The sequence below is a fragment of the Rutilus rutilus genome, assembly GCF_951802725.1.
Source record: "Rutilus rutilus genome assembly, chromosome: 16".
Lineage (NCBI taxonomy): Eukaryota > Metazoa > Chordata > Actinopteri > Cypriniformes > Leuciscidae > Rutilus > Rutilus rutilus.
The window spans coordinates 2,252,882-2,268,293 of NC_140224.1; the positions used below are offsets into that span (position 1 = coordinate 2,252,882).

A 15,412-nucleotide genomic window follows, 5' to 3' on the forward strand; every position below is an offset into this window, starting at 1 on the left:
TGTCTCACGTCTCTGTAAGTCGTCCGCCATATTGGAACGGTCCGTGATCACTCGAGAGCAAGTTGACTGAGCATCCGCAACCGTAGCAAAGAGTGTATACTCTTTGACCGTAGTTAGACGCATGTATGGATATCTCTACCTGCAATAGACTTCAGCAGATTATTTAGCTAAACTAACTAACACAATGCAACTAGACGAAGTTGCATCTGCTAACACGAGTTACCACAGAATAAACACATGTCTGAATTAAATACATAACAAACACAAACTAACACATTCACACCCTTGAAAGGTTATTATCCCATTTCTTCGGGAATTTAAAGCTAGGCTGTTTCACAACCAAAAGCAGCACAATGTCGTGGCATCATTATTCGTTGTCATCGATTCAATCTTTTGATTCATTATCATTGATTCTTACTGTGAATAGCGAAACACTGACCGTTCCAAGATGGCGGACGCACCGACGTGTCTGGAGTGGCCGAATGTCCCCCAAAAGCGATTCAACCATATCTATGGATTCAACAGTCGGTTTCCGGAAGTAAAAAACTCCATTCATTTTCTCCATACTGGGGAATTGATTTTTCAACGATAACTTATAACCATTATAGAAACTTTTTAAAATAATAATGTTTAACGGAAGAATTCCTGCTGAAAAACTACATTAACCATTATTCAAAAAAAAAAAAAAAAAAAAAACACTTCACAGATCTGGGAATTTAAACAATCAAGTCGCTTGTTAAGCACTGAAACTGCTTAAATATCTGTATATTTTGTAATAAACGTAAAATGAGTTCGTTTCCTCATTAAAGCCGTTATGTTCAGTCTTCCACCTTTGTCTTTTTGACCGATTTTTAACTACCTTTTTTGGGCTCAAATCATAGTTTTTTAATATAGCGATTCTCATCATAATCTAGTTGGTTTGAGTAGTCTATAACAAAGACTTTTTTTTTTAAATCCCTATGGGAAAAAATACTTTGTCAAGGCTGACAGAACTTGTGCACTCTTTTAAGACAAATAGAAAATCCTACAACATTTTCAGATGACCTTAAATAAACTAATATATTTTAAACTAATATATTTTAAATTATGCCACATATCCGAAGCTATAAATGACCAAATTAAACTTTTCTCAGTAAGCTCACAAGCTAAGCAAATAATTATTTGCTTAACCATCTTTTGGTCTAATATTTTTCTCTAAAATAATGAACAATATAAAGATTTGGACTTTAACCTATAATACATTAAATTATTATTTAACAGAGATTTTAAAATAGATCTTCACCTAAACTATTCAAGCAGAGTCTTAATTCAACTATCAATCCTGGCTTCTTTTGCTCGCTAAGTGAGAAGTTGATCATCTCTCCAGTCAGAAAGTGTCTTTGTTGTTTTGTACCGGAAGAAATAATGACATGTTCCTTTTATTCCTTAAAGATACATGTTCATTTTCAAAGTCCAAATCCTGTGATTTTTGTTGTTGTAAATGAAACATTTAGCTCTAAATAAATAATAGGTATGTGTTTGTGAAGTGAAATCTTACATTACCTCAAAATGATCTCTTCTACGGAGTTTGCTTTCCAGTGAGAGTGAAATCTCGTGGAATCTGAGCTGTCACTCAAACCTCGCGATATTTGTTGTTTACTGTTGGCGGCTGAGGGCCCGTCCCTTCTGTACTGGAAAGCTGCTTCTGACATTTGAATGAAAAACATCCTCTCAAAAGCGCAAAAACGATGGCTTCAGCTCTGGAGCAGTTCGTGAATAATGTGCGGCAACTTTCCGCTCAAGGTACGGACATTTACACCGCTCGTGAACACTCAGAGTAACGAATCCATGGGCTAACTAGCTTAATGCTAAAACTAGTTAGCGTGATAGCATGCTAGCTGTTTATATACTTCAGGCAGTAACACATGGTATTTGTTTATCTTACTCTGTTCGTCCGACTACTAATAAAAAAACGTAAAGCTGCTGAATATTTGCACATCATAACCGCTTAGCTTTTAAATTAATGAATTTAACGTTACTGACCGTGTCATGTTAGCTGAGTCATTTATAAAATATGACATAAAATACCTTCATAACAATTATTGTAAACCTGTTTTTGGTTCTCTTCCGGATCTTACTATTAGTTGCATTGACATGATGGATAACAATTATTAACAGCTTGTGTTATTTCTGTAAAGAGGAGTCAGAAACAATATTTTCAGTTGTACTTATACAGATTTATTTGGGTCTCCGCTTTCATCAAGTGTTATTTTTTAAAAGATTGTTACAATATCTGAGATACTGGTTAATTGGAGATGGACAATATAATTAAAATTCATATACATACAGCAAAATACATGTCAACTGTACCAAATGGCTGACTTAAAGATCTTTTATGATAAAAAAAAAACAATTTTAAAGTTATGATCTGTCACTGAAAAAGATAATTGATGTGTTGGATGTATGAAGAATCAAATATAAAAAGATTTGATGTTTCTTATCAATGTTTCTCTGTCATGTAAAGCAAATCTGCAGGGAGATGGACCTGTTCATCATCATTTAACGAACAAAAAATTAGACCTTGATCGCATGTGCATTAACTTCAGAATAATATCACTAACATGAATCATGTTTTCATGTGCTTCTCAGGTCAGATGACTCAACTATGTGAACTGATCAATAAAAGCGGGGAGCTTCTGGCCAAGAATCTCTCCCATCTGGACACTGTTCTCGGGGCGTTGGACATCCAAGAGCACTCGCTCGGTGTTTTAGCGGTTCTGTAAGTCCGTGACTTGTTGAGTCCCATTATGGCACTGAGAGTTCATGAGGTGTTTTGTGGCCGTCTGAAAGAGTTACTGTTTTGCAGGTTTGTGAAGTTTTCCATGCCAAACATCCCTGATTTCGAGACCCTGTTTTCCCAAGTCCAACTCTTCATCAGCACCTGCAACGGAGAGCACATCCGATACGCCACAGACACGTGTACGAAAACACCTCAGCTTGTTTGTTTTTGTTTTTTTCATCACACTAGCCGCGTTTCCATTACCCTTCAAATTGGTCAAATTGAAATTGCGAATTGAAAATATGCCCAATGGAAACTCGTCAATGTAAACAGTTTTTGCGCATTAACAGGTCACCTGGCGTAGATGACGCGGTGTGTTTGGACAGAATACGAGACAGAGTTCTTTATTAAACTCATAAAAGACAAAAGAATTACAGGAATAATGGATTCTAAACAACAGAGAAATGCCACAATGGGAAAACCCAGACAGCTTCCGGCAAATTTAGATTTGCTCTGCAAGTAGTCTGGCAAAGAGCTCATTCAAGCCCATTTCTAATCCGTTGAAATCGAGGCACCAATCAGAGGCGGGCTTTACACGATGACGATCGCTCTGATTGGTTTTAGGTCTATCCAATTGCGCCCAGAGGCATTTGAGCGACGTCCGTTGGTGAAGCGCACCAACGCATTATTATATTCAAATTGCAAACACATGAGGACAGTCTCCATGAAAGACCCGCTGGCAGATGAACGTGCTGCTACATTTCTCTCCGAAACGGTAGGAAATTAAATTAGATTTAATAGAGGATTTTAACTGTGACAAGATGATTGACAGGGCAGTTTACGTGACAGGATGCACGCGACAGATCCGTCCGATAAAGATGACGAAGTAGTGTGTCCCAAAGCTTGCCTACTTTTTTTGCTACACATTCAAAAGTAAATACCTTTTCTTCACATACTTTTATGGCGTAGTGTAACTTAGGCGAATTGGGACGCAGCATATGGCTTTACACGATGACGATCGCTCTGATTGGTTTTAGGTCTATCCAATTGCGCCCAGAGGCATTTGAGCGACGTCCGTTGGCGACGCCCCTTTGGAAATGAGTTATTAATGAAGCTTTGCCAGATCATAACTCAGTTACTACTGAGAATGGTCTGGTTTTAACCAGGCTAACAGTCAAGACCTCGAAACAGAAATGAGGGAGAAACACCCAGAAACGCCTCATATGAGCCGCTCCCAGTATAAGTCTCCTTCCATTAATAATAATAGCCAGTGCAGTGGCTGAGATATATGTAAACCTACAAACATCCGTCGCCATGATGATTGGAAGGACGTATCGCAAGAGGAAAAAATAAAGTTTTAGTCGCATAACATCGGTTAATGGAAACGGCGTCATTTCGCAATAATTTTTTGTCGACATTTTGAAAATAATCACAAAAGTTTTGTGCACATTTGTAATGGAAACGACGAGCCCACTGTTTCATTTGTATTCCTCTTTTAAAGTTTTTCTCCTTCTTTCAGTTGCTGGTCTGTGCCATCAGTTGACAAATTCCCTTGTAGAAAGAAAACAGGCAAGTGTCTTTCTGTCATTTTAGAGTTGTTATCTTTAAATGACACGAGTGATGTTAAGTTGTCTTGTTCTCCACAGCCCTTGCGTGGAATAAGTATACTTAAACAGGCCATAGACAAGATGCAGATGAACACAAATCAGCTTACCTCAGTGCACGCAGACCTGTGTCAGGTGAGTCTGGAGAACATTACTTTGTGTCAGTACAGTTTTATTAACTTGTTATAGATAATTAAAGATGTAATTGTGTAGTAAGCAAAGTAAGAGGCAACAGTAAACGCTGTGAAAATGATAATACAGGGATGTTTTGGTTATTATTATTATTTGTTGTAGTAGAAAGTCTGTCATTGTAATAGCTAAGAAAACTAACTAAACATTATGTTTGACAAATATGAATAATTGAAATGAAATCCCCACAAAGCTGTCGGTTTCAGTAAATGAAAGAACGTTACGCAGGCGACTTCAGCCCAGATGTTTATTAGTCAAGTTGGTTTTTGATCATTTTAGACAGAAAATTTTGACTTTTTTGAATATGAATTGTTTAAAGTCCCCCTGTAGTCAATTATTTGATCCCTTAAAACTCATCTTTGATCACCAAAATGACATGTTTAAGTGTTTTTTTTTTATTTTTTATGCCTTATAATAGTTTGAATGTAACTCGACACCCGTGTCTCATTTAGTATACGCGGTTCTATGAATATTGCAAATACAATCCACAGATCAGTCATGATAGAGGAGACTGACAGTCTTTCGGGAGGTTTCCGAGAAAGACGGGAGTAGGCCTTAATCTAGAACGATTAATCAAACATGGCTTTCTGAAACACAGATTAAGTACAGATTACTAAAACTTGGGCTATGAAGTCCTTAACTAAAATAAAATCAAATACATTTAGAAACATTTGTGCTAATCTTATAGGGTTAGTTCACCCAGAAATTAAAATTCTGTCAGAAATTACATGTTGTTCAACCCCGTAAGACTTTCGTTCGTCTTCAGAACACAAATTAAGATATTTTTGATGAAATCTGAGAGCTCTCTCACTCCTTCATAGGCTTCTCTGTTATTGAAACTTGCCGGCCCAGAAAGTTAGTAAAGACAATGTTTAAAATAGTCCAAGTGACGACAGTGGCTCAACCTTAAGCTTATCAAGCGACGAGAATACTTTTTGTGTGCAAAAAACGAACTAAAATAGCGACTTTATTCAACTATTCATGTTCTTCTGTGTGTCTCTGAGTGAGTTCACGGAGTGTAACAGCGCAGCGCTTCTGGGTTATACGTCAGAACGGAGGCTCACTATTGGCCGACGCTGGTCATGTGTGTGATTAGTGGTCGACCGATATTGGTTTTTTGATGGCCGATGCCGATATCTTACAGAGCAGGTGGCCGATATAAAGCCAATATTTTATCATTTTACATACAGCACACAGTGAAAACGATATGAATATGACACAGTGCGCACCTGGATATAGCACAGCATATTTAAAAATGAAGGATTTAAAGTTTTTCGATCGCGTCTCCTGTGAAGCTGATCTTCTGTTCGCATTCACTCACTTCGCACGGACCGACCGTCACTCGCAGTCACACGTTTATCCAGGCTACAAATGCACACTTCACAAGATATCACAGCTGGATTCGATTAAATCGGCAAGGTTTGTGAAATTAAATGTTTATTAGATATTCAGAGATTTGTTTAAATGACGTAGATGCGCATTTACTGAATGTTGACGGTAAATGAGAAAGTATTTTAGCCTGATTGTTTGCCTTTTCTGTTACAAATAATATAAAAGCAAACGCTTTACTTTTTCGCATACCATTTACTTTCTTTGTTTACCAGTTCTGTCTAACAAAGTATTAGATATGACTAACTAATGAAGACGGAGAATGTGAGTGAGCGGGCGCTGCTTCTCAGGCGCTGGTGTTCTCAGCGCCACCCGTCAAAATAAAAGTCCGGAGCGCCGTCAAAATAAAAGCGCCGTCAAAATAAAAGTCCCGCTTCCAACACAACGGCCAATCAGAAAAACGTATCGGCCAATGCCGATATTTAAAAAATGGCAAGTATCGGTCGACCACTACGTGTGATGCTGGCCAATAGTAAGCCTACGTTCTGACGTAGTTATTTTTCTCGTCGCTCGATAAACTTAGGGGTGAGCCACTGTAGTCACTTGGACTATTTTAAACATTCTCTTTACTAACTTTCTGGGCCGGCAAGTGTCAATTACAGAGAAGCCTATGGAGGAGTGAGACAGCTCTCACTTTCTGAACGAAAGTCTTACAGGGCTGGAACAACATGAGGGTGAGTAATTACTGACAGAATTTTCATTTTTGGGTGAACTAACCCTTCAATTAGCAGGAGCAAGTCTGCCTATAAAACATGGAATGAACCATGAAAAGCTTAAAATTGTATGGAACCAAGAAGAAAATCCAAGGAAAAAACTTTACCTAGCAGAGATAGCCTGCACACTTCAGCTGTGGAATCAGAGGAAAGGAATGCCTGGAAATCTGTTTGTAATTAATTCAATGCAAATGAACCCATTTAGAGCAATAAAACAACTTCAGGTAAGATTGAATCATAAACTTTATTACCTTACTGTTTTGTGGATATTACAGCGGTAATTCAATCCCGGTGTTGTGGAAGAATATACAAATAAACCTAAAAAAAAAACTGTTGTTGATGACCATGAAAAATAAAATAAAATAAAATAAACCTGCCAGGAGGTTAATGTTGTGTTTGAAAGAAGACTTGTGGGTTTGTTTGTGTGTATATATATATATATATATATATATATATATATCTCTTCACTGACATAGTCAACAAGTAATCCATGTGTCATCTTTGAAACAACATTAATCTGAAGTTATACCTCCCTTGTGTTAGGTTTAGTTTAAGCCTCAGTTTAGTCCTGAAATAGCTCTAGTCTTCCCCCAGGAAATCAGTTTATTAATCTCTGGACTAGACTTATGTTTTGGACTATTTAAAACCATGACGGAGAAAGCAGATTTCTGTTAATCTGGTTTAAAAGCCCATTTTAGGCTTAATGTCTGTCAAGGTAAATGGTGCCTAATTAAAAGCTAAATATAAGTACCATGAAAGTACAACATTTTAAATTATTGAAACAAAATCTAGTGCATTCATTTCATGAAAAAAAGAAAGAAGCATTGAGTTGTGGACCGTAACATCGTGTCCTAACTACACGCGACGATTCTGTTTTAGAAACGGTTTCTATTTTTCTGCGACGTCGCGCTGGAACAACAAACACAAAGTGTGGCGATGATGATCTCAGGTGCTGTTTATGTGCTTTATTTAATGTTAAAAGCGTGTCATGTGACTCTGAATATCATTTAGTGCTCCAGCTTTGAAGCTGTAAAAGCAACAGTGGATAATTCACCTCAGATCTTGAAATTAAACACATGGAAACAAGAACGTTCAAATTGTGAACAAGTGTATTCTTTGACAAAGATTGTTTCAGTAACTCAGCCTATGTATTTTTAATAATGTTTAAATGCTGTAATATTTGTGAATTTGATTATGTAGCTGCATAATTATTTGATAATTTGATTATGTGCTGTCAAGATTACTCTCTGGTGCTGTGCACTCGCCGTGAGACTCCGCCCACACGCTGTTCTGATTGGCTGACTCCGTCCACACGCTGTTTTGATTGGCTGTGGGTTTTGATTGATTTTCGTGTCTACTTAGGACACGGTATAAGTGATAAACATCAGAGGGTTAAACAGACTTTTTTCTTTTTCAGATGTTTATTGTGCAACTAATAATAATGCAGCCCTGTGTTTACAGTTATGCCTATTAGCCAAGTGCTTCAAACCCGCAGTCCCGTTCCTGGAGCTGGACATGATGGATATTTGCAAGGAGAACGGAGCGTACGACGCAAAGCCCTTTCTGTGTTATTACTACTATGGAGGCATGATCTACACGGGTCTGAAGAACTTTGAACGGGCACTGTATTTCTTTGAACAGGTATTCACTTTTTTTGTGCAGTCTTGCATGCATTTTGTGGAAGAACGTCGTTTAGGTTGTGCTTCGGCTCTGCGTGACTGTGAAAATGGTTCTTTCTAATGACTAAAAAAAATAGAGAGATTATCCTACCGCTCATTAAACATTCACTGTCTGCTAGGCTTAAGAGATTTAACCAGTTTAGATGGAAAGGTGAACTAGCTGAAGACGTTACTGCAGCTTTACCCATTAAAAAGCAACACCAAAGATGCTTTTGTACCTTAAAATAATGTTTCCAAAATCGTTTCAGTGGTTCATCAACTCGTAACAGGGTGAACGGCACTTCTGCATTCACTTTGCGACCCTCTATCGGCTATAAACGCACACTATGCAAGTTTGCCAGATCGGGTAGCGGATCTGTAGTTCGAATGAGACGTAAGAAACTACAAATTTGACTTGCTTTACGGCAAGCTTTACAATGGCAATACAATAGCAATGATGCTTCCTGGCAAATAAACTTCAGTACAGTGCTACAACAACCATAATGAAATGATCTTCACAACAGATAATGCAGATAATACAGTTAACTCTGTTAGAGAGACACATGACAGTTTATCTGTTCAATAAAACACTTACTCTCCTGTTGAGTGATAAAAACACCATCATCTCCGTGTCACTTTTACAACATTTCAGATCCCTCAGTTCTCTGTTCACTCACACACACACACACACTCTCACACACACTCACACTCTCACACACAAACACACACTCACACGCTCACACACACACGCGCGCTTACACTCTCACACGCTCACACACACACACACACAGTCACACACACTCACACTCTCTCACACACACACACACACACACTCACTCTCTCACACACGCGTGCTTACGCAGTCACACTCTTACTCTCACACTCACTTTCACAAACACACACACACACACACACACTCTCACACACACACTTTGTGTGTCTGCGTAAAAACTTCACTCCTACCTATGCATGATGGTAAAGCTAGAGGTACAGCAAGATAAGGATTGCCAAAACACACACTCGCACACTCACACACACACCCTCGCACACACACACTCACACTCTCGCACACACACACTTGCGCACACACACACTCAGACACACACACACAAACTTGCACACACACACATTCACATACACCAACTCAAACACACTCCCTCACCAGACTCTCGTCAAAGCAGCCGTAGCAACTTTGACGTATATTTGTATACATGTATATTTTGCATCCTTATGTCTAATTTCTTACTTATTTATCCAGTAAATAAGTATCTATTCTACTCTTCTAGCCTTAAGTGAATCTTTCTGTCTATCTTCAGGCAATAACCACTCCTGCGATGGCTGTCAGTCACATCATGTTAGAAGCGTACAAGAAGTACATCCTCGTGTCCCTCATCCTTCATGGCAAAGTCCAGCAGCTTCCCAAATACACGTCACAGATCGTGGGCCGATTCATCAAGGTGAGCCTTTCTGCCTCGACATTAGGGACAATTAACATGAACTAGCATTTAAACCGGTTTGGATTATTGCGATTTATTAGGGATGCACCGATACCACTTTTTTTCAGACCAAGTACAAGTGCTTACATTTGGGTACTCGCCGATACCAAGTGCCATTAAGAGTACTAAATAATACCATTACAGTTCTTCTAACAATGTTTTATTTTCATCAGGTGTTTTTCACCCTCTGACTGTAACAAAGTAAACAGGCCTATACAACTTGTATAATCAAATTGCTTGTGTTAAAGGAGCTATTTCTCACCTGTCCTCTTAACAATTTAGCAGAGCATAGTTTGCAGTCTGCTCTACTTTTATCATCATCGCTTATCTTAAAATATCTCCAGACGGCTGACATTCTTCCTCCTCCGACTGCTTGCTCTACTGACGAGACGTTAGGCTAATGTCAGGTTGCCATAGGGGCCGTTCACATATCACGTTTTTTGCACATGCAAATTCGTTATTTCAAATGTAGGTGTGCGGTAAGCCCGCTCATAATGACAGACGCCACGGGAGTGCAAGTGCTTGTGGAAAGGAGGAGAAACATTTTACGGAAACGCGATATGTGAACGGCCCCTTAAAGTGGTGTCGGGTGCGGTTGCATCGGGGTAGTTTTACGAGTACGAGTACGTGAGCACAGTATTGGATCGACACCTGAGTACTAGTATCAGTATCGGTGCATCCCTATCGATTATGCAATCGCAAAGGCTGTACAATTTTTTTTTTTCTCTTTAATCGTGTCAGTGATGTACGGCTCTGTGATCAGTAGTAAACGCGGCTCACTCTGAACGCACTGAGTTTGAGTCGCTTATAACGAGCATTTGAAAAAGCAACACGCGTCAAACATCTTTCCAGACATGAGACGCATTTATGAACCTCTTGTCCAGTAAAAGACAACATTTAATAACATGCTTTTACTCCAAACTCACTTCATAAGGACAGCTGAGCTCCTCCTCCTGTGAGATGATGAGCTTCTGACACTGATTAAACATGACTAATAAACACACGACTGCCTTATTCTATCAAAGCGTCTCAATCTTCTGTTTATTCAGATGCCCGATAAGGGTTTCCTGGAATGATGTGTGTTATCGTACTTCTGTGGAGTGTGTGTGTGTGTGTGTGAGACGCCCTCTGGTGTTCAGATGAAGCAGCGTTTACTACCGATCAGCCGTACTCTGACAAACTAAAAAAACAAACGCATAAAATAATCGTAGCCTTTGCCAAATTGCGTGCAGTTTCATTTTGATTAATCGTGCCGCCCTACTCGACATGTACAGTAATGTGGCATTTCTGCTCTTGACCTGAACTTCAGGAGAGCACTTTTAAGAGGTGGTTAATTATGATTTCACTTTTCTAACTGTAGTTAGTGTGTAATGTTGCTGTTTGAGCATAAACAACATCTGCAAAGTTACAGCGCTCAAAGCTCAAAGCAAAGGGAGATATTTGCTTTTAAAGAAATGGCTTTTTAAGGACTACAACAAACGGCTGGTAGAGACTACACCACATACCTCCCGGGTTAGTGACATCACCAACCCTAGAATTTACATAAACCCCGCCCCCAGAACACGATTTATAGATTATCATGACAGAATATGCTAATCAATGACTAGAAGATAACTACACATCAGCTTCATAAATTCATCAAGTAACCATTCAGAAATGTCCTGTTGCTTCTACATGTTGTCTCTTCTTCTTGAGTCTCTCCATCATTGTCTGACTCCGGTTTGAACATAAAAGGCTAAAGGTTTTTGAAATGTTCAGTGTGTGTCTGTGTGAGGTAAAAGGACACAAGCTCTTGAGGCTCCGCCCCCCTGTGCCGGGAGCAGCAGCTCATTTGTATTTAAAAGAACAGACACAACTTCAACATGCTATATAAAAATATCTGTGGGGTATTTTGAGCTAAAACTTCACACACACACTCTGGGGACATCAGAGACACATTTTACATCTTGTGAAAAGGGCATTATACCACCCCTTTGAAGGCTCCATAAGCTAATCATCTTTTGTGTGTGTGTGTGTGTTTGTGATGTAAAGCCCCTCAGTAATGCTTACCACGAGCTGGCTCAGGTGTACGCCACCAATAACCCGGCAGAGCTGCGTCTTCAGGTCAGCAAACACAGCGAGACGTTTGCACGAGACAACAACACCGGCCTGGTCAAACAATGCCTGTCCTCACTCTACAAGAAGAACATTCAGAGGCTAACCAAGGTCTGAAGTTACAATAATCAGATGCTCTGCGCGTATTTCGTTTTGTTTTGTACATTTGCAGACGTGATATACTCTGTGCTGATAAACGGAAATGCTGATCTCTGTTCTTTTGATTGACAGACATTCTTGACGTTATCCTTACAAGACATGGCAAGTCGAGTTCAGCTCTCCGGCCCTCAAGAAGCCGAGAAATACGTCCTGCATATGGTAGGAAATGGGCTTCACAACGACACACAGCTCCTCTAATCACATGTTTATTTTGGGACGTTCGCCATTGGAAATTAATGGGAAATTCCATAAAATATCGTTAGCCTCATAGCATAATTGCCTAAGTAAAATTAAATAAATGACTTAGGCAATTATGCTATGAGGCTAATGATATTATTACTAATCAGCCATAGTAGTTTTTGCCACAGAACAAAAAAGGAAATTGGTACTTTTTATTTCACAATTCTGACTTCATTTATTTTTATTTTTTTGCGAGTTACTCAGAGGAAAATTAGACATGAACTAGTGTAAATGTGTAAATGTAATTTGTATCATAGTGTTTATTAATATTTTGAATTAGCCTTTTTTAATATTTTTTGTTTAATTTTTAGATTTTGTCATTTTATTGTTATTTTTTTAAATATTGCTATTAAGGTTTAATTTATTCTTTATTTTTTAGTTTATTTAGTTTTAGTTTTTATTTATTTCCAGTGGATTTTAGTGATTCAACTTTCTAATTTTCTGTTCGTTTTTCAACTTGTATTTATATTTTATTCTATTTCGGCTTTATTTCAATTAACAGAAATGTTTTTAATAGCTTTAGTATTAGTTACGATAATAACCCTGAAACAAACTCACAGTTGCGATTGGGGAAAAAAGCCCAATTATTTCTGTGGCAGAAACAAGCTTACATATATAACTCTATATAATATGAGATATATATTTCCTGTTGAGAATCACTGGATGTTTTTCTACTGGACACATTATTTAATCAATTTGTCTTGCTCTGCTTCATGTTTGTTTAATATTTGCAGATTGTTGGTGCTCAAATCTTTCCTTTTTCATCTCTCAGATTGACGATGGAGAGATTTATGCGAGTATCAACCAGAAAGACGGCATGGTCTGTTTCCATGACAACCCTGAGAAATACAACAACCCTGCAATGCTCCACAAAATTGACCAAGAGGTTAGTCATTATAAAACAGTGCTTTTCTCACTTCACTGCTGATGTAGTAGAAAACAAGAACATGAAGCCGAAAATACCACCAGAGAACAACATGCACGGTATATTTACAGCCTCATTATCTCTTTAATCATCTCTTTCAAGGACGTTTTGGAGAAATTTGAATACATACTCGTACAAATGTAATGTATATGAAGAAGAAATGTCAGATTCTGCACTACTTTGAATTAAACTATAAATGCAATATGTTTATGCACAGCTGCTTTGTTATTCATTATATAATGTTTATTTCAGATATTTAAACACTCATTTATATGTTATAGTCTTGAGTCCACAGATGTCTGAGTGTTAATCTGTCTTTGACTCTAATGCAGATGCTGAAATGTATAGAATTGGATGAGAAACTAAAGTCCATGGATCAGGAAATCACCGTAAATCCTCAGTTCGTGCAAAAGGTACCAGTTTGAGCAAAATTATGAATTAAAGCTCTTATAACCAGGTAGGGGTGGGCGATCTGATATCATGATCAATCTTGAAGACGTCTGACTGCGCTGACTCTCATTCCTGCGTAATAATCAAGAAACTTTGCTGCCGTACCATGAGTCCAGCAGGCGTAATGATGTGACGCAGCGCCTGAAAGTAGGTCTGATAGGTTAGACAAACTTAGTCCCGGTCACGTTGGAAGTTACTGAGCTGGGGACTATTTTCAGGTGCTGCGTCATATCATTACGCCTGCTGCACTCATGGTACGGCAGCACAGTTTCTTGATTATTACGCAGGAATGAGAGTATAGTTCCTAGCCATATCAGCCTAGAAAATCACAACTTTACATTTTCCGTCGGTCTTAGTACACGATGTAACTACAGAAGAGTCAAGTTTTAAATAGGAAAAATATCGAAACTCTTTGGTCATTTTTTTTTTGAGAGAGAGATGCTAATGGTCCTGTCCGATTCAATGATCTATGCTAAGCTATGCTAAAAGTGGTACCGCCAGACCTGGAATTATCCCTTTAACTCAGGGTTTGATGACTGTGTCTGTGACTGTATTTAGTTTGTTATAAGATCATGATTATGAAATGTTTGGGAAAATCGCCCATCCCTGTAACCAGGTTGTGATTCCAGTATTAATTTGTGTGTTTTCCCGTTTCCAGAGTATGGGAACGCAGGAGGATGACGTCGGCAGCAAGACGTCAAGCTACTCTTGAAGCTTTAGGGTGGATCACTGCGTTATCCCCGCGTCCCCGTCCTCATCCCAAAAGCTGGAAAACCTTCATGCTCTGTTGAAATATGGACTATATTGGAGGAAAACATTAATGTATGGAATGACCCTTTTTTTTTTTTGTTCTGTCACAGTGCAACCCTAAACAAGAACTCATTTTTGTCAGTGTTTATTTATCAATGCTTGGTTGACATGCCACTTGCAACATTCATGGTCATGCGAAATAAAGAAACTGGACTTCTTTGTTCAAAAGAGTTGATGCTTGTCTTTATTGCAACGCCTCAGAACGAAATACACTATCTTGAGATCACACACGTGCAAAAAGCCGAACTTGACCAATGTTACCATCTCAAAATGCATCTACAGGCTCCATTTAGTGCGCTGACATTTACATGCCGTTTCGACAGCTTCTGTGATGTGATGCTGTGACAGTTTCATCCATCAGCCGATCTAATGTTCAGTTCGCCCTCGAGCCGAACGTTCACTGCGGCTCACCGTGATTCAGCAGAGACGTGGCTCGTGGCGAAGGTGTGCTTTTGTTCCAGTCCTCTAGAGGTCTCTCATGACTTGGGCTTCACCACAAATAGATTACACATCATCACATACCCAGAAACTAATGCTACCTGAGCCTGACTTCCACGAAAACATGGTCAGGTCATGTTAGGAAAAAGATGGGCATTTCAAAACCAGGCTTTTCAAAAATAGGTGTTTAATATTATTTAGACAAAATGGGTGTTTCTTCAGAGGAATGTCTTATATTTCTCTGTCACTACCAAAATAGATTAGTTGCTTGTAATATTATTTAGATACCATTTATTGATGATTTTGGGGTGTTTCTTGCTTTTTCTTAATATATATTAACAATCTATTGATGTTTCTTCAGACGAATGTCTCATATTCTGTCACTACCAAAATAGATCATTAAATTTAGGGTTTTCTTGTAATATTATTCATAAGCAAATTATTGATGATTTTGGGGTGTTTCTTATCTTATATTCATGTGCCACTATC

The 15,412-nt window shown here is 38.6% G+C and overlaps 1 protein-coding gene across 1 annotated transcript; it reads left to right on the forward strand.

Annotated features, from left to right (window-relative positions):
* Positions 1–1,381: 1,381 nt before the first annotated feature.
* cops3 (COP9 signalosome subunit 3) lies at positions 1,382–14,658 on the forward strand. The gene is made up of 12 exons (XM_084434158.1): positions 1,382–1,782; positions 2,629–2,758; positions 2,846–2,958; positions 4,278–4,327; positions 4,405–4,497; positions 8,115–8,294; positions 9,628–9,768; positions 11,839–12,012; positions 12,133–12,219; positions 13,073–13,186; positions 13,558–13,638; positions 14,334–14,658. Exons 1-12 carry the CDS (start codon positions 1,728–1,730, stop codon positions 14,385–14,387), a joined length of 1,272 nt encoding a protein of 423 aa, XP_084290284.1. The 5' UTR covers positions 1,382–1,727; the 3' UTR covers positions 14,388–14,658.
* The last annotated feature ends 754 nt before the right edge of the window (positions 14,659–15,412 follow it).

What these genes read in the sequence shown, in the direction of transcription:
- cops3 (XM_084434158.1), top strand. Translation starts at nt 1,728, where the DNA reads ATGGCTTCAGCTCTGGAGCAGTTCGTGAATAATGTGCGGCAACTTTCC. An exon ending in CCCTTGTAGAAAGAAAACAG is followed by an intron (nt 4,328 to 4,404) that starts GCAAGTGTCTTT and finishes TGTTCTCCACAG; the next exon opens with CCCTTGCGTGGAATAAGTAT. An exon ending in ATCCTCAGTTCGTGCAAAAG is followed by an intron (nt 13,639 to 14,333) that starts GTACCAGTTTGA and finishes TCCCGTTTCCAG; the next exon opens with AGTATGGGAACGCAGGAGGA.